Source organism: Cottoperca gobio, chromosome 24 (assembly GCF_900634415.1).
Source record: "Cottoperca gobio chromosome 24, fCotGob3.1, whole genome shotgun sequence".
Classification (NCBI taxonomy): domain Eukaryota; kingdom Metazoa; phylum Chordata; class Actinopteri; order Perciformes; family Bovichtidae; genus Cottoperca; species Cottoperca gobio.
In genome coordinates, this window is record NC_041378.1 from 5,801,919 (window position 1) to 5,826,643 (window position 24,725).

A 24,725-nucleotide genomic window follows, 5' to 3' on the forward strand; every position below is an offset into this window, starting at 1 on the left:
CAGCACAGGGTGAAGCTCTGCCCGCCACACACACACACACACACTCACACACACACACACACACATACTCTGCAGTCCCTCCTGGAAAACACTGGCTGGAGTTTGCAGCGCTCAGCAGCATGGAAGTAACTAAAGGAGAGGACGGCTCTGCCGAACAGGCTGCTTCTTTGTTTGAGGCTCCAGAGCTGGAAAGTCAAAGGAGAAACAATGATCGGGGGAAGAAGAGGAATAACCACTGTAAAATCATTACTGGGGTACGTTCAATAGTCCTAATACCTACCTACATACCTCCATGTCTGACCACCTAACTTTTCTCTAACTCTACATTACAAACAATACTTGAAGGCAACATGTTATTTCCTTTCACTCTTTCCTTTCATTACTTGTGTTTTCAAAAATAATCACTTTTAAAACAACGCTAAATTCTGCAATATATCCTCGTGCCTCTGTGTGGTACAAATAACGTCGTTATATGGCTCCATACAGTTAACACGTGTCTGTAAAGTTGTAATGTGTCCTTACACTCTTTATATGCTGAGTGTTTAGTGACCGTTAGATCTGGAAGGATTGGGAAAAGTGACCAAACTTCCAGCTTCAAAATTGGAGGGTTTGCTGCTTGTTCTTCGTCACATTTGATTGTGAAATTAATATATTTTGGTTTGGACGTTTCAAGATATCACTTTGGTTTCGATGGGAAGCTTTTCCAAAAAAAATGTTTGCCTTTTCATAGAATCAACGTTGAGGTAATCTGCAGATGAATTGATGATGAAAGAGACTGATTTATAAGGCATTATAAATTATTAATCACAAACACACAGTCTCAGGTTTACATTTCTACACTGTTTACTCTGTGATTAATCCACAGTTGTCAAACAGTCCAGACTGTCAGCGCTGCCTGTGTGAATGTGCAAATCAACTGTTCTCACTCCAGTGTGAAAAGACAGAGGCCAGGAGTGTCTCTGCAGGTGGAGATGGTATTCAGAGGCTATTACTGTAAGAAGGACTGGACCTTTTTACACCACAGTGCTGGTTGTGATCCAACAGAGTAAAGTTTCAGCTGAGAGTTTAGTCCATTCAGAAACTCAGAGAGAGCAATGCAATAGTTGACTCTCAGATATTCTGGATGTTGAAGGGGTTGCAGGGGAGGGTAGTAAAGTTAATCTGTGGATAGACAAACTCTCACAGTCCAGAACCCTGAACCATCAAATGTTTAGTATTTTTGCTTGAAAAAAACCAACGCGATTAAAAGATTTTAATGACAGTTACCGAAACATTTTCTTTCGATGAGTTAATTAATTAAACGCTGCAGCTCTACATGTTTGCGCCCTGCTAACATCAAAGAATCACTTCCCATTTTACATATACGATATATGGCACGCTAAGGTTATTTGGATAAAAGTGTTCATCCTGCAGCATGTGTACAGAACATATCCTGTTTATCTAGTGGCTCGTAGGATTTTAAAGATAAATACCGCTGCTGTTGGACAGTAGAAGGAGTATTTTGTCTGTATTCCCCAGAATTGTATTCTTGGCACAGAGGGAAAAGTCTCAGAAACAACAGCAGCCTTCATTGTCTACGACTCCTTGAGGCAAAACCACACATATTCTACAGATAAAAACTCAATCTGGAATACATTTGGGGATTTACTTGAAGACTAAAACCATAATTGAAAGAATTGCAAAGAATTTTTTGTATTAGATACTTCCTTTTATGTAGCCGTGGAAAGAAATGCAAAACATGTATACCCACTACTATACTATCCCTCATCCCTGAAATATAATCTGTATCATCCGACAGTAAACAAACGTTTTACTAGCAAAGCAGCTGAAACCACAGGCACTAGTGTGTTTAGCTGCTGTCTGCTTGGTACTAATTAAATACACATGTGGCAAAGTCTAGACGATAATACACTCATTCCTCTCGTTCATCCGCCACCATACAGCTGTTAGTAGTTGTGATATTGGTACTTGTTACACTGCAGTTATTTATGCTCTTGCAACAGGATGATTGTGAAATCTTAGTTTTCAAACTCATAGTGACATTTCTTTCCCGCTTGTGTCTCCATGTGGACTTTATCGCAGTTTCATTTTGAAACAGTGAAGTGAGGTATTTTACTGTGTGTAGACAATAGAGACAACACTGAAGGTAGTTGTGTGTTTCGGTGTCAGACAAGTTGGTTTCCAGCAGACAGACTGTTTACTTTCACAACCCACAAAGACCACGTCTTTCCAAAAGGTCTAATCCAGGTCTCTCTCTTCCCCCCCCCCCCCCTCTCTCTCTCTCTCTCTCTCTCCATTCACCTATAGCTGGAGAAAATAAGTGCACACACCCAGACATAGCTGCATATTTTCATACCCGTCTAGGAATTCTTGTGCGTGTGAATCACAAGAAATGGATTACTCTTGAGGGACGATTCCCACAATCCTGCACTACTGCAGCTTTTAGAATGAGTACAACATTCAAATACATACTGTAGTGTTGCTGCTGTGTAATATTCTTCGCTGATTAAGTTAATATTTTTGAGAGAGAGAGAGAGAGAGGCGTCAATATGTCATGTTATGAGGAAGCATGAACACTTCCAGCAGGAGCCCTCTGCACTTTAATTGGTTTGGCTTATTTGAAGCTATTCTACTGTGTGTGTGTATGTGTGTGTGTGTGTTGTGAGTTGTATCCTAATGTAAACTCATGGACCATGGACAAGGTGTAATTGTAATAGTTGTAATTCAGCTGAGGCCCACGTCCTGTTTTGACTTGTCAATTACACACGGCCAAGACCAACATTTGGACAGTTGGAGATGTGGTGTGAGGGAAGGCGGAGATGATTCGGTTACACTGGGCAGGGTTAAAGAAATAAACAACTGCCCACCTTCCCCCAGCACTGCAAGACCTTTTATCCCATTTTGAGTAAAGATGGAGGACTCACAAAGAAAAACGAAACGTTTATGAATGAATCAAAGAATGGAGAAATGACTGACTGAAAGTCTACAGAAACGTAGAGACGCAGTGGTGCTTTGAGCTAAATGCTAACGTCAGCATGCTCACTATAGCGATGCTAACATGCGGGGGATTAGAGGGTGATGTTAACCATGTTGTCCGTCTCAGGTTAGCCATGTTAGCATGTGCTACTTACAACCAAGGACTAAGCAAAGCTGAGTGTTCAACTAAATTAGGATTCGACGATGGTACTAGAAGAAAAAGTCGGGATCACAGAAGCTGTTACAATCCATCCAATAGTTGTCAAGACATTGTTTATGGTGTCGCGTGGAAGAAAAAGCCAGAGGATCACCCAAGTCAGTGGGATTAATCCTCTGGTGAACATGAATTCTAGACAAAATGTCAAATCAAATAGTTGTTGAGATATTTCAATCTGGACCAAAGTGGTGGACCCAACAACCGACGTTTCCATTTCTAGAGCCAACGCTGCTACGCTGGATAACAAATCACTTTCTGTTGTTGTTTATGATTCCTCCAAATGTCCTGATTTATGGCTTCTCTGGAGCAGCCAGAAGTTAGTTTATATTATGGTCAGAAGGCATGTTGCTGACACTCGAGTGAGTCCAGAGTGCCAGGAGAATGAGCTTCTTTTTTTTCTTAAACCAAGGCCATCATTGAAAATATCACGTTGAAACTGATTCACCTTTCACTTTGTTAAGTTTGAAGGTAGTTATCGGTCATCATGTGTAACATTGTTGATCATTATTCAACACTCTGTTTAACTTTGTAGAGTTTTACCTCTTTTACCCGACGCTCACCAGAGCCAGGAGGTCACTCTAAACATCCTTGTTCATGTTGGATGTCAGCTGCATGTGATTTATGAACCGTGATCTCCGGTAACGTCAACAAACCTCCTGACATTTGTTCTCTGGACTTTAGGTTCTGCTGCTGTGTTTGCTGGTGGTCATCCTGGCTGTAGCGTTATCACTGAGGAAGAGCAGTGATGGGAAAGGTAGGCACTGGTTTGAGATTTTAAAGCATGTTTTTGATTGTGTTTCCAGCATAAGAAGCCAACAAGGTGTCTTTATACTAAAATAAAGATACTCGGTTAAAGAAGTAAGCTCTTTATTTCTGCAGAAATGGAACAACAAACGGTCTGCAGTTAAGTTCAAACACTCCACCATGAAGCTCAACGAACAGAGAATACAATTAGACTATATCGTCACCAAGGGGGTGACTATGTGGCTGTGCAACTACGCACATCCAGCTGATACAAGAGATACAAGCGGACACATCTAGAGATACAAGGATACAAGGGGGAACACGACCAGAGTGTAGTCTGGTCCCAATCGCTGCAAGTAGGACAAACATAAGATGAGCATAATATGAAGAATAGGACAGTATAAGATAAAAAAGATTACCATAACACTAGAAAGCACTTTTCTGAGGACAAAAACATCAAAATAATTGAAAAATAGTCACCTGAACATATAATAATATGGGTTTTAATTTGCGTAAATGTGTGCTCTGCTGCTCCAGGAAGTGGGAAACACTTGTTGAACCCCATTCACATTGATTGCAATGCCAATTTATGCCATTTAAAACAATTGAATAACTCCATATTTCATACCCGAATCTCAAAAACATCTGCTCTTGCTTTCACTCACATGTAAATGTCACTGGTAAGATTATTATATTTTCTGCCTGAGCTTTTTGTGACCCATGGTCTTCACTCTACAAACACAGAGAGGGAACAAAGATACTTTGGCTGCAACAAGAGAGACACACAGACAGAAATAACCATCTCAGGTTATATTTTTGCAGCACTTATTATCCGTAAAGGCTGGTGAAAAGACGTACTACTAGTTGTCACGGGGGGCGGAGGAATAACTGCTTGTACCTAATGTAGAGCCAGCTAACTGCAGGTCCCTCAGAAACTCTAAACTGGAAGTATTTAGAGCAGCAATGAAGGAGGGTCAAGTTACCAAACCAAGCCCGCCGGTGAAAGAGAGACACAGAGGTGAAAGTTGCCTCCTGAGACTGCGTCTGATTTGTTCACAGGATATGTTTCTGTCAGGGTGGTGCGACCCACGGTTGCAAAACACGTCGTAAACACATTTAAGCGAGACAGGAATGCTCTCCCGAGGTTGCCATGTTTTCTGCAGCTATAGATTCCCTCTGGTGAGACGTGGGCAGCGGCGTCAGTATGCTCTTTGTTTCAAACCGCTGTGCCAAAACACTCCTCTTCCATTTCGGGGGCAGCGGTTGGGGACTGTGGGCAACTGTCCCCAGCACTGGGCGGGGTGCTCTCTCTGCTGCGGCATTTCCCTTTAACTTATGTTTCCCACCCAGCGAACATGAAAGCCATATGGGAAGAATAAATCTTGACTCTGCACTCTCACATATACGCAGCTTTGTTGGAACCTCTACATCGTCCGTAACGCTGCTTGGTAAAGGCCTTTGGAAGCAGATTAAAAGAAATAAAAATAACCCAGGACTCGACTTCTTCCTAGAGGCTGAAACTATGTAGTATGAAATGTTAAGAGCTGGGTTTTATCGTAGATTACGGACCACAGCAACTTGTCTCCTGAGACGGAGCATCCCCGGTCCTCGTTCCAAACCACACTGCTGGCCTCGAGAGGCAGTGAGGAGGGGCTTTCTCACCGACATGCTAAGACTCCCTCTGTCATGTCAGCAGCAGCAGCAGCAGACTTGACAGATCGTATCGGGAGAGGGAGTTGACTCAAAGCTTCCCGCTCAGAGTCGCCGTGTCGGTGGGAATGTCCTTGAGCAAGTTAGTTTATTTCAAAATGCTCCGGAGTAAAGAATAGAGGATATATTGTATTTGTTCGTGTTCCAAGTGCTTAACAAATACTTTTTAAATCACATTTTATTGCAACACCACAATGGGCCACACTCATCTCTTATCACTTGACCTTTACCCTATTTTCTGTCACCAAAAGCTCTTTTTTCTCTTTATACAGCAGCGGGATACATAGCTGTAGACAACCGTTCACCTTCACCCACACCTCCCCTACCCACGTTGTTAGATGAGACGAGGATAGAGGTTAAATATATCATTTAGACCTCAACCACATGCTTTGGAAATGTAAACTTCGTTGGCTGAAATCTAAACACACCTCTTACTATTATATTGCTCTGCTAGCTACTCACTAGCGAACAATTACCCACAGGGACACTGGATGGTGTCCTTAAAGCGGCACTGGTCAATATGTTTACATGTATCACATGACAGTGAGAGTGCCGACCTCGCAGCGCTGCAGGCTGACACAGTTAGCGGCTAGCTAGTGAACAAAGTGGAGTATTTAAGAGCTAAAGAGCCACGTATATCTTCCAGGAGTTGGCGGAGAGCTAAAAGAAGAGTATGAAGTAGATGAATGCTCATGTTGCTCTGTGTCTGCTAAACATTCACCATAACATGTATCCATAATCTCGGTACTGTAGTTGCTTCACGTGCATACACACTTATTGGTCAGGTAAATGAACTGTAATGTAAAGTAATAATGTCACGAGTGGAATGATCACACCTCTTTTAAGAAAAGCTGTTTTTCTGTTTTGTTTCCATGAGAACAAAGTCCAGATGTTTTGCTATGACAACACATCCTGTCCAGCACAACATGTGATTTAAAAATGCGATGATGGAGTTACTTTGTCTTTGTTCATGGAGTCCGTCCGTAGCTTTTACGTCACATTCATGTGGTGCACAGAGCTGTGCTCTCTTTTAGCTCCAAAAAAACAGTGGAAAGACTTTTCTGGCCGGGAGACAGTCACAGCCTCCTTCTGTCTTTAGTCTTCTCATGAATATGTGGAAGACAAAGTGGCATTTCTGCACGTTCACTTCCTCCTTTCACTGAATTGACTCCATATTCCTATTAAATGCGACATTAATAGCCCTGAAAACACATTTTTTCCAATCAGCATCTTACTATGATATGATGATATGATGGATGCTACTTGTGGAAAAGATCATCTGCAAAAGTTTAAAACAGTGTTGCTTATTGTACGTGAGAGATTTGTGTGTCTGTTTTTGTCTTTGCTGGTCACAGAGTGCAGAGCTCAGTTGGAAAAAGTGGATGTTATGTATTTGTTTGCTCCAGTTGCCTGTACTATCAATCAAATATGAGTTTTCTTTAAAGAGGAACTACACACTATTCTTATTGTTTTTTTACGAACTGCACGCTCACTTTCCAACAAAACACATAAAAAAAATGCCTTTTCTTTAAGAAATAGGCCGGACTCTGAGGCATCTTAGTGAGTAAGTTGACACCTCTCACCTCTCACACACTGTGTTAGCATTACAAGCCTGAAAAGAAACCCATTGAAAACCCAAACACTGAATTCCTTTGCAATTGATTGTTGCTTATTTAGTCGTGAAGATTTAATGCTATAAAGACCTATTTAAGAATTGTTCTAACATATCTTCAGTCAAGTAGTTCATTAATCTTAATCAAAGTTATCTGGTGTTTCTTGGCATCAATATTGTGTTGTACTGTAATATACTGTATGCGACTGACGACACTCTTTTCCAGCAGAAGGTGAGCTCTGGCTGCATGCAGAAGATCAGGAAGTTCATCAGTCACGGTGTCCATCTGGGTAATACAAAACTCCTGTTCTGCTGTTGTAATGAGAGAAATGATCTGCTTCTAATAGAAAACAATACCTCAAAGATTTCAGCTGACCTAGTTTGCGTAACATCTCCTCCTCTCCTCCTCTCCACGATATCTTTCAGCATGCTTAAGGAGGTTTTCCAGCTGTAACTCCCACAGTTGAACTCATTGTTCCCAGTAGACAGTTCTTAGTGGAAATTAAACTGTGAGCACAGAAACATAGAAAAGCTTTTCTGTCACTGTCAACTCTTTGATTTTTTAAGAAGTGTGTAAATAACCCAAACACATGATTCCTTGTTTTCCACAAGTGTTGATTTTGTGGAAAAAGTCTCTATAGAAACCAATCTAATATGAGTAATCAGGCATGTGTTGGTGAGTGGTGTTAGTGTGCGTGCGTGAGTGTGTGGTCACATATGTGTGTGTGTGTCTGCTTTGGTAAGGGAGTAACCCCAGACAGACTCATTAGACTATGGAAAAGAAAACCTGTGGCTCCAAATGAAGCTATTTCTGGTTGAATCTTTAAACAAATGAATGTTGTCTGTGTTTTTATTTCAAAGTCTCTCGTTCTCTTGTGTTTGTTTGTATTGTTTCTGTTGGCGAACCACACTTTTATTTTAATGTGTGGTTTGGTGTTCACACGGAAAGAGGAAGCTCTTCTGGAAAATGCTGATTGCTAAATTTCTTTCCGTGTTAATTTTTTTTAAATGTACAGATTATTTTACAAGAGAAGTATCACGTGAATAGCCCGGACAATTTCCTGATTAAAACTTGTTTATTCAATTTAATCCATTTATTTTTAACCTTTTTATAACTACATTTTCAAACTGATTTTGAAATTCCCTTATTTAAGGGATTTATTAATTTAGTTTAATGTGATTTATTTATTCTTTTAATTTTTTTTAAACTTCTTTTTAATTCGACCAATTCAATTACTTTATTTAGTAACCGTATTCATTCATAAATGCTATTAATAACTCCTCTTTTTATTCCCCATTTGACTACCAGTTAATTAAATCATTTGGTTTCTTTATTAATTAATTAGTAAAATCTTTTAAATCTATAAATTACTGTTTTCATAGTCCAATTAGATACCAATAAATATAATGCTTTATAATAATTTATTGACACATCATTTTATATTAACAATAGATGAATGACTGGGGTCTCTCGTAGTGTTGACCAATCAACGCCAACCTGTGTTACTTCACACTATTGGATACAAAGCGTTGAGATCAACATGTTATCTGTGTAACTAAACACGAGTAATGAAGGAATCACCTGTAACCTTTGCCGATGATAAAATGAATGCTGTGCACAAAGGAACAAAGTAATCTGTAGAGACCAACAGACGTTTCTCAGTCTTTGATTTACCGTCTGCAGCGTCACCTTCCTGTTCTCCTGTTTGTGTGGTCTGTGATTTCACTTCTCCTCTTGCCTGCTCAGTCAAAGAGCTGCTTTGTACTCCCTGCACACAGACCTACTGTACAACACTACTGCTGCGCCACTGTTGCCAAAGATATCCATGTCTCCTGCTGAGTAATTATTCCATTTCCCTTTCACAAACCCACCTCAGTGTCCATTTAAAGCATCGTTCTTCCTCTCTGTCTCCCAGTTTTTCCAGGGCTCCTCTCATCCTGGTGTCCTTGGACGGTTTCAGGTCGGAGTACCTAAAAGATCACGTCAGCCACCTTCCTATCATCAACAAGTTACGTAAGTCAGCGACATCGTTTGACTCCACAGTTCTTCATGGTTTGCTCAGCGTCCTGTGACTGAACATTTCTGTGTTGCAGGAAAGGACGGAACAACAACGACGTACATGAGGCCTGTTTATCCCACAAAGACCTTCCCCAACCACTACAGCATCGTGACTGTAAGTCTTGTCTGCTCAGGTCACATGATCAGGCACATGTACAAGCTGTGGAAGAAGAACTCATAAAGCATTTACAGAAGTATTTTCAACTAAATGTACTTAAAGTAAAGTATCAGAGTAATTATTCTACAGACATATGACTGATATATATAATTATGATGCAAGAATCCATAAGTAGTGTTAGTTGTCTGTTGTAGCTGTTTGCTGTGATGCTAATTTTACTTAAACTTTTTAAAGATAAAGTCCAGTGGTTCCTAAACAATGGGTCGGGCCACCTCCAAAAGGTTACAAGATAAATCCGGGGGGGTCGTGAGATGATTTAAAGCAGAGGAAAGAAGCAAAAACAGTCATTCAGATTTTTCAAATATCGTTTTAGTTTATCTCTTTGGGCCTCGGGGCAGTTATTTCAATAAAGAAGTCATTTGAGAAGTTTAGAGAGGAAATGTCTCTCTGGTGGAACTGAAGAGACCAGAAGAAGAACGTGTCTTCATTTTGTTTTGTAATCTTCTACCATGTCTTCAACATCTTCAGCAATACATTGTTTGTCATGTTTTGTATGTAAAATGTTAAACTAAATAAGTTCTACTAAAGTAAATACATACTTCCCCCCCCCCTGCTGTTATTGTACCACAGTTCAACAGTGAACTTTTGTGAAATGTGGGGCTTCTCTCTGCGCCTCTTCACAGTAGTGCAGTGTAGTGGTTACCATCGAGGCCTAATGGCTTACATGTGCTTGTGGAGAGGAGCAGCAGCAGAGTGGCTTTCGCCTCACAGAGCCTACAATTAAAATAAACTGCTGTGGTTACCAGTAATGTTTAGGTTTGAAGAGGAAGAAGAGAGGAGCTAATCACTTAATTTAAATCCCCAGAATCTAAAACAGCTCACCCTAACTGTGTGTCTTTATCTGCAGGGTCTTTATCCTGAGTCTCACGGGATAGTGGACAACAAGATGTACGATGTGAGCCAAGATGCTTTCTTCAGCTTGAAATCTGATGAAAAATTCAACCCGAAATGGTACCAAGGAGAACCGGTACGTGTAATCTGAGCGACCATGATATAGAAGGTGTTAATTCACGAAGCTGTGACCTGAGCAAGGCCACAGAGGGGACAGTCCTTCACACATGTTCTGAGCCAGACAGTATTGTTTCGTATCATGTGAAAGTGAACACACCCTGGCTCTGTGGAAAACCAAGAGGAGACGCATGTCTTTCAAGAGATATGAAGCATTGTGTTCAGATGGGGCTTTAATTTGCTGCCTGCGAACAGTATTTCTTTTTAAAGCTGAAGATCAGCTCCCCCTGTAATGATCTGCTCGTGCTAAATGACAGCGTGTGAGGGATGCGAGTTGTGCTTGTTCAGACGCTTTGTGGTTCCTGTAAAAATGGCAGGTCGCATAAATCTCATGTCTCAACTGTGTGACAGGACGCTTCTCAGCCTTGTGACTTTCCAGGAAAGAAGGAGAAATAAATGAGCGATGACTCCTGGAATTAATTACTTTGTAATGAAGCAATACAACTAAGTGCATCTGCCAAAACATGCTTACAAGCCTCCTGCATAACTAAAACCTTTCTATCTGCAGATCAGTCTAATAGGTATCAATTTAACACAAACATATGCAGCTAGACTCCCATCAGTCTTCTGGGCTGTGAGGGATCACACTTCCATCCTAACGGACCAAACACTGCTTTATTAGTCTACAGCTTAGTGTGTCTGAATCAACCAGGAGCCGAGATGACCCTCTCTTCCTCATTTTGTTTGTCTCTTCTCCTCTTCTTCCCTTTTGTCTCTTTTTTCTTTTCATCTTCTTTTTTCTCCTCCTTTTCCTCTCTTGCAATCTTGTTTCATCTCTTCACTTCTTCAAATGTCTCATTTTGTTTCCTTTTTCTCCTCCCCTCTCCTCTTCTTTCCTCTCCTCATCTCCTCGCCTCCATTCTCCTCTTCTTTCCTCACCTCCTCTCATCCCCTCTCCTCTCCTCTTCTTTCCTCTCCTCTCACCTCCTCTCATCCCCTCTCCTCTCCTCTTCTCTCCTCCTCTCCTCTTCTTTCCTCTCCTCCTCCTGTCCTCTCACCTCCTCTCATCCCTTCTCCTCTTCTCTCCTCCCCTCTCCTCTCCTCTTCTTCATCTCCTCCTCTCCTCTCCTCCTCATCTCCTCTCCCTCCTCATCTCCTCCCCTCTCCTCTCCTCTTCTTTCATCTCCTCCTCTCCTCCTCCTCATCCTCCTCTCCTCCTCATCTCCTCCCCTCTCCTCTCCTCTCCTCCTCATCTCCTCTCCTCCTCCTCATCTCCTCTCCTCCTCATCTCCTCCCCTCTCCTCTCCTCTCCTCCTCATCTCCTCTCCTCCTCATCTCCTCTCCTCCTCATCTCCTCTCCTCTCCCCTCGTCCTCTCCTCTTCTTTCATCTCCTCCTCTCCTCATCTCCCTCCCCTCTCCTCTCCTCTCCTCTCCTCCTCATCTCCTCTCCTCCTCATCTCTCCTCTCCTCTCCCCTCGTCCTCTCCTCTTCTTTCATCTCCTCCTCTCCTCCTCCTCATCTCCTCTCCTCCTCATCTCCGCCCCTCTCCTCTCCTCTCCTCCTCCTCTCCTCTCCTCCTCATCTCCTCTCCTCTCCCCTCGTCCTCTCCTCTTCTTTCATCTCCTCCTCTCCTCCTCCTCATCTCCTCTCCTCCTCATCTCCTCCCCTCTCCTCTCCTCTCCTCCTCATCTCTCCTCTCCTCTTCTTTCATCTCCTCCTCTCCTCCTCCTCATCTCCTCTCCTCCTCATCTCCTCCCCTCTCCTCTCCTCTCCTCCTCATCTCCTCTCCTCCTCATCTCATCTCCTCTCCCCTCGTCCTCTCAGGTCTGGATCACTGCCATGCATCAGAAACTGAAAGCAGGAACCTTCTTCTGGCCTGGCTCAGATGTAAGAATCAATGGCACCTTCCCAGACTTGTACAAGTCGTATGACAAGTAAGAGCGATTACGTTAAATACTTTTGAATTCATGGCAAGACGATTAAAGGCACAACATAGTGGCGTATTTAACGTCTTCGTTAATCACATGGACCCGTTTTTGTGCACAGGAAAATCACATTTGAGCAGAGAGTGTCGACGGTGTTTGAATGGCTCAGCTTACCTCAGGGAGAAAGGTATCACACGTTCTTCATTATCATTATTAACTATCATGCTGTGTGTGTGATCACTGAACATCACACTGAACTGTTGCCTTCGTGACTTTAGACCTGACTTCTACACTTTGTACCTGGACGAACCTGACTCAGCAGGACATCGATACGGACCAGCGAGCAGTCAGGTGAGTCCGTCACTAAACATTAAACCTGCAATTATAAGCTGGTTGTTAATTAACCTAAAAGAAGAAGAGACAAGACAGAACAAGTACAAATCATGAGACAGTTCATTCTTGAACCTTGGAGACAGTAGCAGGACACAATCTTCCACTAAGAGACACTTACTAGCTGTTTCCAGAGCTTTCAGTTGCACACCACCATCAGTCGTCATCCAAGACCTACAGTCCATGTGGAGCCTGGGACATGTGATGGTCTTATTGTACGTGTGAGGGAAGGAGACTGTGAGATGCAGTTAGAAGCTCTGGAAAATGCTAGTTAAGCTTATTTGTCAAAGTGAATTTCTGCTTGTGAGGCTGAAATGAAAAGATTTGGAGCTCACATGAGATGTGTTAAATATATTTAATCAATTATCAAAATAATACATTTTCTGTTGATCAAATGAATAGAATAGTTTCAGCTCCATATCATATTGAATAATTAAAGCATTGTGTTAGAAAATAATGATTATTATCCAACATTTAATCAGTGTCAAACAATGTGAAGCCACTTTATTATTATTATTATTATTTTGCCTCCATTCCAAATGTTAAACCAAACCCCATTTAATCAAGTCAAGATTATATATCATGCTGACTTCGGTATTTTAATCTATTATATTTGCTAATCATTTCTTTGCTAAAGCAAGTTGTTTACCCGATAGACTTACAGTTTTCCCGCACATTGTTCTCCCGCCACAGTGACACGTGAACTCTGTTAAAGCTTTACATTCTTTTGTGCCTTCAAGGTCGTTCAGGCCTTGGAAAATGTGGACAGGGTCGTGGGTTTGCTGATGGATGGCCTGACACAGAGAGACCTGCACCACTGTGCCAACATTATAATCGTATCAGACCACGGTGAGAAAACTACACAACCTCAACACAACTACAGCACTGTGTCATTTTAGAAGTTTACAAGCAATAATGCAGAAGTGAATTCTAAAATCATTTCTTTAAACGGTACAATGACAGAGTTCAAGCAGTTCAGAGGAAGTGATTTCTTTCTCTGCATTTGCTTCCAGACTATACAAACTTGGTGCATTCCTCCTAAAACCCTGTGGTTTCACAGTAGCATCGTTTTAGAGCCTGTGTGCCACTGACGGGTGACTTTAGAGGCCATCTGTTAATGTTTGACTTGGTTCAGTCACTGCACCTGCTACAGGAGAAAACTGCAGGTTCATCCCAGAGAGAAATCTGATGAGAAATCTGTGTCTGTTATTCGCGAGTAAACTGGGACAAAGTGTTCGCAGTGGCATGTTAGGAGGGATATTTTGTGACAAGCAGTTTCCCTGGACATCTGGAGACCGTATGTTTAGTCTTGTAATTAGGTACATTAAAGATAAAAGCACGGGAGTCAATGTGGCTCCGGGCGATTCCCAGCTTTCCGCATCAAAAGACATCATTTCCCAGGGAAGATATGCACTTTGACTATAGCTACATAACTCTTTACTAATTCACAAATCTTCACCATTTATGAAGAAACTGTGGACAAATTAACTTACTACTTTCCCTTTTCTTTTTTTGTACAGGCATGGAGGAGGCTTCGTGTGAAAAGGCAGCATACGTGTCAAACTACCTGACCGAAACTAATGACTTTGCCGTCATCCAAGGCCCAGCTGCTCGCATCAGACCCCACAGCCTCCCAGCGGATTTCTTTTCCTGTAAGTTCCCGTCGATAACACCCAACTTCCACCCAGTGTCCGTGTGTTCGTACCCAGTGGGGCTGACCTTGTCCTGTGTTTCCCTCCTCAGTCGACTATGAGGGCCTGATGAAGAAGCTGTCGGTATGCGAAGTATTCCAAATGTGACTTTTTGTATTGATAAGAAGAATGAAAGATTATCTGCTTGCTTGGCTTCACGTCAAACAATCCCATTCTCTCCCTGTGGTGTGTGTGTGTGTGTGTGTGTGTGTGTGTGTGTGTTGATTCTCCTCTGCTGTGTCTGTTCTGAAGTGCAGGACCTCTGACCAGCCAATGAGGCCGTACCTCAAAGAAAACCTCCCCAAAAGGATGCACTTTGCTAACAACAAACGCATAGAGAGAGGACACCTCTATATGAAGAATGGGTGGCAGGCTGCGCTGTAAGTCACCGATGAGCCCACCGTCAAGTTTGAACTGTTTTAGGTCATTAATCTAAGAGTGGAAGTAAGAAGCTTAAAGCCGCAGTGTTTGGGAGCAAACCTAATAAAGGCATAGTTCAACTCGTCATTAAATCTAAATTAAATCCAGTAACTGCTTTTTAAAGTTTTTCAAACCACCAAAGCTTGAATATTTATACTTGAGCTTAACGACCTTTGACATTTATACATACTGCTTGTTATCAAGTGACTTCACTCTTGTCATGTGACAGCAGCTGGCAAGACGCATGTAAATGTCTCTTTCACAGAGAAGTGAGTAACCGCTGGTCTCACCCCTCCAAAATCGGAACAATGCGTCATGCAGGACCTGAGCGGGTGATCTCACGCCTGGCCGGTTATGTTTTAAGTTTTTATGCTACACAGCTACACTAAGCTCTCCAAACAACCCATGTGTATATTCGTCTACAAAAAAAACAAACACCCTCCAATCTTCTTACTGAAGCGTAAAAATAGCCAAAAAGAGCTGAAGCCTAAAGTTGGTAAACTGACTCAGCTGATCATTTATCATCATTATATGTTAAATAAAGGGAAAGAGAAACACTTGGAGCATGGTGCCCATGTTCATTTGAAAATAAAAGGTTATGTTGTGTTCCATTAACAAATTGTACGTGCAGGAGAAATGCAAACCTTTTTTTAATTGATGACAATCTTGAATTTTAAGGCGGAAGTTAGAAAACAAACGAGACATGTGTCCCTTTAGCTTGGAATGTCAAAAGTCTTTAAATGTTTTGCTTATAGTGCTGCTTTAATCTGCCAGATATCTGTCAGTGATGAAACTTGTAATTGCATTTCACAGGATGAAGAATAATTAAGATGTAGTGGAAGACACTCGAGCTGTTACAGTGATTGCAGTTGGCAAGTCTTAATAAAAATGTTTCTTTGGCCACACAGAAGTCGAAGCATTTACAGTCATTTGTGTTAGCAATCATCTATAATGAATGAGGCATGGTATGTTGGAGAGTAGTTGTACAAGTCCTTTGATGGAAAGCAACCATGTAATCATGGAAAATTGTTCCAGGATGAAGAATTCAAACCGGTCCACTTGCAGTGTAGCTGCAGTGCCATACAAGTCGCTCTTTAGGTTGTACAGCACTGTGAACTCCCTGACCCTGGAATTGAGATAGAAAACAAGATGGAAACACACGTCAATAACTATCAGTGGTGTTTTAGTGACTTTCAAACTTCATTTCCGTCTGTCTTTGTGTTCATTTGAACTTTTATTCTATGCTATCTTCACAGTAACCGGCAGGAACTCAAGTACTGCACTGGTGGATTCCACGGCTCAGATAACCTCTTCCCCAACATGCAGGTCAGAGGAAGGAAAGATGTGTATGTGTTTGTCTGCCAAGATAAATGTTTAACACGATATCCTGAGAGAAAATAAGAGGGTGAGGAAGCCAGATAACGTGGCAGTTAAACTGATCAGAACTGAAGTCTTTAACTTGCAGGATGTTGCCGCTTAAACTGGCCTCCAGAAAACAAAATGCAATATGCATCTTTGTTTTTGCTGATTTATTTCTGTGAATGAAACCCAAGTAGATAAAACACACACGACGAGCACCGAAACTCCACTTGAGCACAGTAATGACACTGTGTTGTGAGAAGTTGCTCTCCACCTTCACCTTCTTTTTTTTTTACTTCTCTTTTACTTGGAAATGCGTTTGCGTCTGCCCTAGTCATCACCACACGTCAGCGTGTGTGTTCCCGGACGTGGTTTACGCTGGGATCTGACCTGGTATAATTAGCTTACAAAGGTTTGATGACTCCTTTAAGAAAAGTCTGGCACCTGTTCTATAAATGGCTCTCAGGCGGTTTACACAGCAGAGGAAAGTGTGCTTAACACACAGTTTACTCAACTGCAAATATCCCAAAAACCCACCCAACCAAGGTTTCATGAGGTCATTTCACAGCCTTAGTCCATTTCACATATTTACACGTGTTATATTGTTATGTACAGAGAGAGTTTAAATGAGGCTTTCTGTTGCTTTCTATTTCTATAACGGTTTTATTTGGCTAGTTCACTATATTCCCTCTTTTGTAACTACAAATGTCTCTGAATAAATGCATGAATGTGTTAATGTGTACCTACTTTATCCAGGCGATCTTCATCGGCTACGGTCCAGAATTTAAAGAACACACTGTTGTGCCCCCTTTTGAAAACATTGAAATCTACAACCTCATGTGTGGTAAGTGAACTGTACTCTCCTGTACCGCAGCTTCAGCTTCTACTTTATTATTTTTGGGGCATAGGCTTCTTCACTTTCTTGCAGAGCCAGGCTACTTTCTCAGTTTTGTTTCCAGTCTGATGCTAAGCTAAGCTAAACGACTGCTTCCTGTTGCGAACATGAGAGTGATATCAATCTTCTCATCGAACTCTCTGCAATGAAGTGTATTTCCTAAAATGTGGAACTATTCCTTTAATGAGATTAATGAGACAATTAGATTAAATTCTATTTTCATTCATACTCATTTCCCTTTATACTTCTACCAGTATGCCAGTAAATACAAATGGGTATTACATGTCAGTCTATGTGGTCTTAAACCACGTTACTGTAGCCATCATTCCTCTTAGTTTACTTTACTCGGCAGGTTCATTGTAGAAGATACAGCAACACAGTGAAACACAGTTCGAGAGGAAACAGGTGCACTTCTCCTGCACTCAATCTGTCGTTTGGGGCCATAAAAAAAAAAAGAACTGCAGGAAATAAAGAGCAGCCACAAAAACACATTTTGAGAAGAAAAAAGAGGAACTAACACGATCAGATAAAAGTCCAGAGTTGAACCCAGGTGTATAAACCAAAGACAAACACATAAAATATGTATTGCATTGACAAACTGCATGAAGTACGGTAGAACAGAAGATCCCCAAAATCTATCCATTGACAGAAGTTAACAACACGACTGTTGATGTTCACGGTTCACCTTTTCTCTCCCAAATAATCTGTTCAGGTAATGTGATTCAACTATGATTTATTGATCATGTCCTGCTTAAAACTTGAGAGAATCACTCGCTTCAACATTCGAAGGGGAAATTTCCTTGAAGCATGGAGCCCTTTTAAAAATACATCCAGACCCTGTACATGCTGGAATATTAACACACTATTAACTCTAATGATCAAACAGCACTGCACTTGTCCTGCAAAACCTCCATAAAAATATTTAGATTTAAAATAAAAATGCCTTAGACAGTATTTAAATTGAATGCACATGTGTTCCTGGCTGGTAGCACCCTTAAGGATATCAAGAAACCTAATACAAAGGAAACTTTTGTTCTTTCTTTATCTTAAATACAACAGTTGAATAATCCCTGATTCTACTACCACATTGTAGCGGTGAATCCTCTTGCATGTTACAACATGGAGTACAATGTTATTTTAACTGGCGGTAATGATGGCGACGTCCCTTCCTCCACCAGATCTCCTCGGTATTCGTCCCGCTCCAAACAACGGGACTCACGGCAGTCTGAACCACCTTCTGAAGCGTCCCGTCTACCTGCCCGTCCACCCAGCGCAGCTCTCCCATGAAACCCCCTGTGAGGCCGGTGACCCCGCCCCCGCCAACAACCTGCAGTGCGCCTGTCCATCCCGGAACAAGGCGGAGGTATGTGCGAACAGGTGTCTGTCTGTTGGTTTACTCTGGTCCTTACTCAACAACTCTTGGATGGATTACCATTAAAGCCATTCCATTTGTTTCGGACATGTATGTTCCCAGAGGATAAATGCCTCTTCCACCAGCAGCGAGTCAAAGTGTTCACTTGTCCAGTATAAACATCTCCACATCTACCAGGAGATCTTTCCTCCAGCTTCACTTTGAGTTTGGCCTTTGTCGTGTTGAGTAAAATGTCTTGACAACTTTTGAATGGATTGGCACAAACATTCATGATCCCCTCAGGATAAATGGGGTGTTGATAGCCTAGTGGTCTGGTGGTACGCCTTCCAAACCAGAAGGTCGTGAGTTCAACCATTGTTCCCCTGAGCAAGGCACTTAACCCTGAGGGGGACCTGTCCCTGTAGTTAGTTCACTGTGAGTCGCTCTGGATAAGAGCGTCTGCTAAATGACCTGTAATGTAATAAATGGTTTTCAATTACTACCTTACAGGTCAAACTCTTTATGACTCAATACCTGCAACACTAAGGACATTTCCCTTTACCTTCTGAACATCAGATTGTTAGCATCTTCATTGCGAGCATGTTAGCATGCTGACACAGCATTTCTCTCAAGGCACCGTGTGACTTTGGACTCTTAACCTTGTTTATTGATTTTAATGTATTGTAACACATGCATACTAATGACAATTTATTTTTAGGAGACAGACATGAACAGAGATCTCATAGCAACTAATTTCAGTGAGTATCATTTTATTTTTCTTTGCATTTATGATGTTTCTTTAGAGAAAACTTTGTGTGACGTTTTTGCCTTTTTACTAGGTGTCAAAGCCAGCTTACGTCGCCTCCACCATCCCTTCGGCACCCCTCAAGTCGTCCAGCCAGACGCCAGCTTTTGTCTCCTCCACCAGTCGAACTACCTCAATGGATACAGCAAAGACCGCCTCATGCCCCTGTGGGTGTCGTACACCATCCAGCCTCTGGTGAGTCCGCTCCTTGGAGCTGTCTTTCATCTCTAAACATAGCCCGTACGGTTGATTTGTCCCGGCTGTATTTCTTCTGTGGTTAGGGTATGGCAGGAGATTTTAAGAGGTTGTTTAGTATCTTGAATCCCTTCTCTAAGCAGCTGTTACTCATCTTCTGTGCGCATGTTGGCTCAAACACTTCTTGTCTTTCTCATTATGCGGTTGAGGTTTAGTATAAATCATGACATCAGGCAGAACGATGCATTCCCCGGAGAGTTTACACTGTTGTAATATTCTGTCCGAATGATGGAGCTCGAGAGGATTTGTTTTCATCCAGGCGTTATACAAATACAGTGCAAGCTAAATATGGTTGCACTGTATCCTCTGTTCGTTTTAGCTTGAAAGAATCATGGTTTAGAACTTTAATTCAGTTCGTTTGAAATCTTAATTGATCTAATACTTTGGTTTATAACCTAAAACCTGCAGAACTAATTATGGTATCTTCCGCCTAAACTGTACTTAGTGTTTCCAGCTAATTAGCAGACGCTTGTGTGCTAACACACTGAATTAAGATAGTGAACCTGGTTAATATATATATATACTGTGTGATACTGATGCAATGTGAATTGTATTAACATATATTGCAGACGGCTTAATGACTCTGAAATAAAACCATCTAGTCCTGCACGCTGTCCAGCTGTGTGGCATAGATGTCTGTGTTAGCACTTTCATTGCAAGCATGTTAGCATGCCAATGTTAGCATGTTAGCATGCCAGTGTTAGCATTTAGCTCAAAGAACCGCCTCATAAGCATTTAGCCTGGCTGTAAACTGCAGGTGCCTGCTAGAGTTAAAGACTCTCTGGGATAACTATACATTAATTAATGGTAGGTTTACAAATTGAATTCATTTGGAAATGTGTTTTTAAAACATAAAATACAAAATAAATCACATTTTGTTCAAGACATCAGTCGTTTTCTTCTGTGGCAGGAGGGGAGTGAGCTGAGATTTTTATTTTTAGAGAGCTCTTCAAAGAGAAACAGTGCAATGCCCTCGCTGACACACAAACACGGGTGAAGCAAAACCAAGTCGAGTGATCTTACACAACAGTCAGAGTCCAGCACTGACTGCTCCTCTCTCTCAGACCAGAGTCCGACCCCTGAGCCCGGAGTCAGAGGACTGTGTTCGTGCTGACGTGCGCATCCCACCGGCCGCCAGCCAGCTGTGTGTGAGCTACAGAAACAACTCCGCTCTATCCTTCGGCCTGCTGCATCCCCCCAGTGAGTGTGTGTGTGTGTGTGTGTGTGTGTGTGTGTGTGTGTGTGTGTGTGTGTGTGTGTGTGTGTGTGTGTGTGTGTGTGTGTGTGTGTGTGTGTGTGTGTGTGTGTGTGTGTGTGTGTATGTATGTATGTGGTGGAGGGGGTCATAGCACGCCGTCCCCGGCCGGGTGTTGAATTCAAGTTGACATGTTTCAGAGCCACATTCTCATGTAAAAATGCCCCCATGCTTTTAAAGTAAAGAGTGTGTGTGTGTGTGTGTGTGTGTGTGTGTCCTCCCCCCTTATTAAGATGCTACAGATTCACTGTAGTTTTTAATGAAATTCAGGTTTCAGGTAGCTCCACAAAAGGAAGTGACGGACTGAAAGAGAGAAGTAAAAGCTCCCCAACAGCTGTGAGGAAGTTTAACTCTCCCAAAGTTAGACCATTTGGGGTTTGGACTGTCAAAACGAGACATTTAGCGGCATCACCTAGGAGATTTATAGACAAAATTACTAATATATGAATCGAGAAAATGATAAGATTACTCAATAATGAAAATAAACATTAGTTGTGGCCATAAATGACTTTAGCTTTTTATATTTTAGTCTCAGTCAATTCTTTTCACAGTACAACACGTCTGACTTTTACAACATGCAGTTAATGTTTTAAATCCATATAATTTTCCTCACTTTTCTCTATAGATCTGAGCGCCAACGGACTCGAGGCAGACTCTCTAATCACGAGCAACATGGCACCAATGTTCCCTGCATTTAAAGGTGAGTCAATCTTCCAAATGTGTATCGGCTCCTGGTTTTTTTAGAGCTGCGCCCGAAGCTGGAAATGAGATTCACGGTGATGCACGAGTTAAAAATTGCACCCCAGAGTTATCAGTTAGTTAGCTGTCAGTTATTCATTTGCCAACTGAATGAGAGCTGAGTAATTGAATTAACCGGTGAACAGAAGAGATTACGTCATGCTCTGTTTAGTGTGTCAAACGCTCAAGTTTTCCGAGAACAGTTATTGTGGTTTGTCTGTTCTCGTGAGCCATTTGTATTGCTCAATATTGTCTTTTTTATTCTAAAGACAGACTATACTTTTAGTTCCTAAATACACATAAGATGTAACCGCTGTGATTATATGTGACTACTGTACTTTCATTTAGTGAAGCTCTTTCGGTGAAGCACAATTAAAGGTTTAGTGAGAGGAACTTTTCCAGAGTTAATCCTCCTGCCATCCTGCTGCAGACGCCGCAGTTTTATTTCTCAAGAAGATTCACAAAACGCAGTAGATGGGACTGCAAATGGAAATCATTCTGCGTGTTTTAAATGATCTATGCTATACATGCAGTTGTTAAATCCCTTAACGTGTGTTCTTCTGCTCATACAACCTGTGTGACATATGATAGTGTGTGTGAGAGGTTTTGTGATTTAACACTGCTGTGTGATCAGATTCTGGGATGAGTCATGATTTTGTTGAAACTTGTTCATCGGTGTGGGGTGATTAATGTATTGAGAAGTTGAGTTTTAGGCGACTCAGCTCTGGTCAGGTTTCCACTGGGGCCACCCACACATGGAAACTCTCTCTCTCACTAGCATGAGGTCCCATTCGAAGGAAAACCCTCAGTCCAATAACTTTTGTTTGTGTGTGTTGGAGGCCTGTTTATTAATCTTCTCACAGATGCTGCCCCCTGGTGGCACATCGCTGTGTCTACACTGTGTAAACCTCTATGGATGAGTTAGTTTATTGACTTAAATATCCAAACATAAAGCTCAACATGTTTTACACTTTAGTTGTTGTATAGATTAAACATCCTGTTAACGAGTGAGAGGTGCTGGTAGAGGGATTATTCCTTTAACGATGTAATCACTGTCTATAGACTACACTATCTGAACTCAAAGGTTCTTGTGTGTGTGTTTTCCCTGCAGAGGTTTGGACCCATGTTCATGATGTCCTGCTTCCAAAATATTCACAACAGCTGAACGGAGTCAACGTCATGAGCGGCCCGATATTTGATGAAGACTATGATGGAAACGTTGATGCACTCAAAGTAATCTCAGGGTAAGTCAGCGGCAAACACTCCAGGAGGATCGGTTACGGGCCGCACCTAACAATGAATAACATGAGCAATTCATCTGCCGAACATTTTATCGATTCATTGTTTTGAGGTATTTCTGCTCCTTAGAATTGTGTCATACGTGCAGTAAACCTTTAATGATGAATTAGGCCGTTATATTTACATTTCTGTTGCTCTCACACACCACACACTGATCGATTTCACACTCATGTGACCTTAAAAACCATGAAATTATATATTTTCTCAATAAAAATCAGGATGAAGCAGATAATCAGTGTTTTTGGGTATTAAACCATTTCAAATGCTTTCTATGAAGGAGGCAGCAGTTTCTTAAACTCTGTGTTCTCTTGTTTCTCCAGGAATCAGGCTCCCATCCCGACACATTTCTTTGTGATCCTGACCAGCTGTGGGAACTCGACCTTCAGCCCTGTGAACTGCGAGGGTCCCCTGCAGGCCAAGTCCTTCATCCTGCCCCACAGACCTGACCACACGGAGAGCTGTGCTGTGAGTAACACCGCTCACTCCTCTCCTACTCCTTTCTCTGTGGAAACCTACTGACAGATTCTACAGTGTGGAAAAAATGATTAAACACCTAAATCCATTTTCTTTGTTCCTCTTTTCCCTCTTTCATTTCCCCTTTTCTTTCTGCTTTCCCTGCAGGACGGGTCGGACATGACGTGGGTGGAGGCTTGGCTGCAGTTTCACGCGGCGCGAGTCCGAGACATCGAGCTCCTGGCCGGACTCAGCTTCTACCACGACAGGTTATCAGTGGAAGAGACGCTACAGCTCAAGACCTTGATACAAACTGCTTAAAACCAGAGACTTTATCAAATGAAGCTTTCCTTTCCAGAGGAAGCCATGTTGGTCTGCACAGCAGGCCTCAGGTCCCGTGGACACAGCTAACGAGACCCTCGCTTAGAAAAGTTTTCTGTGTTCGACCAAATTGATTCCAACATTATGCTCCATCCAGGTTTTTAGTCATATGTCTGATTCCACCAAAAAAAAAACAGAATTAATCATGTGTGATAGCTGTATATTTGTTTTTAATGATGTTTTTATAAATGATTTTATAGAGAAAAGTCAGAGGACATTTTTATAACTGAGCTCTTAACACAAGACGCCTGCTGAGTGGCTCCAAAGTATTTTCTGGGGATGGGAACAAAATAAAAGGGAAACAGAAACATTTATTGATGAAAGAAGATTTTATTTATACTACACTTGCTTTTATTGGCAGGCGCACAATCTGGGAACAGATTGTGTCTGCTGCCAGAACTAACACCCGACATGAGAATTGAAGTTTTACTGATCAAAAACAAAAGTTTCACCTGTCAGATGTTGTCATCGTATGTGGTTGTTATTTTTTTATTTTCTTTATACTGCACCAATGTTGTTAGTATTTTGTGTGTGTGTGCGTGTGTGTGTGTGTGCGTGTGTGTGTGTGTGTGTGTGTGGCGTCTATGTTTACTGCATGTAAAAGCCCCCCCCCCCTCCCACCTCTCCTACATAGGAGCAAGACACCCAGACTGAAAGGAGAAAAAAAACTACAAACGTTGTGGTCATTTGGTCATTGTTTGTGTCTGTCTGTGGTTGTTTTGTACATTTTTGAAGTTCTTTTGCGCCTCTTTGTTGTTTTACATCTTTTTGTGGTCATTTTGCGTCTCTGGTTTCCTTTTGCTTTGTCTTTGTAGTAGTTCTCTGTCCTTTTGTGGTCGTTTTGCATCTATTCATGTTTGTTTTGTGTCTCTTTTGTGTGTGTGTGTGTGTGTGTGTCTGTGTGAGAGAAAATATTTCTGGGATCAACACAATTTCTGTTCAATCTTTTTATCTTTGCTCTTCACAGTGACGTCATGTATTACAGCTTTTTTCTTTTGTCATAAATTGCAACTACGGTCAAATGCACAATTTCACATAAAAACTCTCACTGACCTTGTGACTT

At 41.8% G+C, this 24,725-nt stretch overlaps 1 protein-coding gene across 2 annotated transcripts; it reads left to right on the forward strand.

Moving 5' to 3' along the window:
- Positions 1-24,715, forward strand: enpp1 (ectonucleotide pyrophosphatase/phosphodiesterase 1). 2 transcript variants are annotated; one of them, XM_029425879.1, is made up of 23 exons: positions 1-254; positions 3,875-3,947; positions 7,486-7,549; positions 9,176-9,273; positions 9,354-9,433; positions 10,344-10,463; positions 12,270-12,379; positions 12,492-12,557; positions 12,649-12,721; positions 13,501-13,609; positions 14,281-14,412; positions 14,504-14,535; positions 14,704-14,831; positions 16,128-16,197; positions 16,987-17,074; positions 18,304-18,488; positions 19,195-19,234; positions 19,316-19,476; positions 20,601-20,736; positions 21,417-21,491; positions 22,641-22,773; positions 23,149-23,293; positions 23,450-24,715. In XM_029425879.1, the coding sequence occupies exons 1-23, from the start codon at positions 120-122 to the stop codon at positions 23,600-23,602; spliced, it is 2,406 nt and encodes an 801-aa protein (XP_029281739.1). In that variant the 5' UTR covers positions 1-119; the 3' UTR covers positions 23,603-24,715. The 2 variants fall into 2 exon arrangements, with proteins under 2 accessions (XP_029281739.1, XP_029281740.1); XM_029425880.1 differs by having other exon boundaries at positions 7,489-7,549.
- The last annotated feature ends 10 nt before the right edge of the window (positions 24,716-24,725 follow it).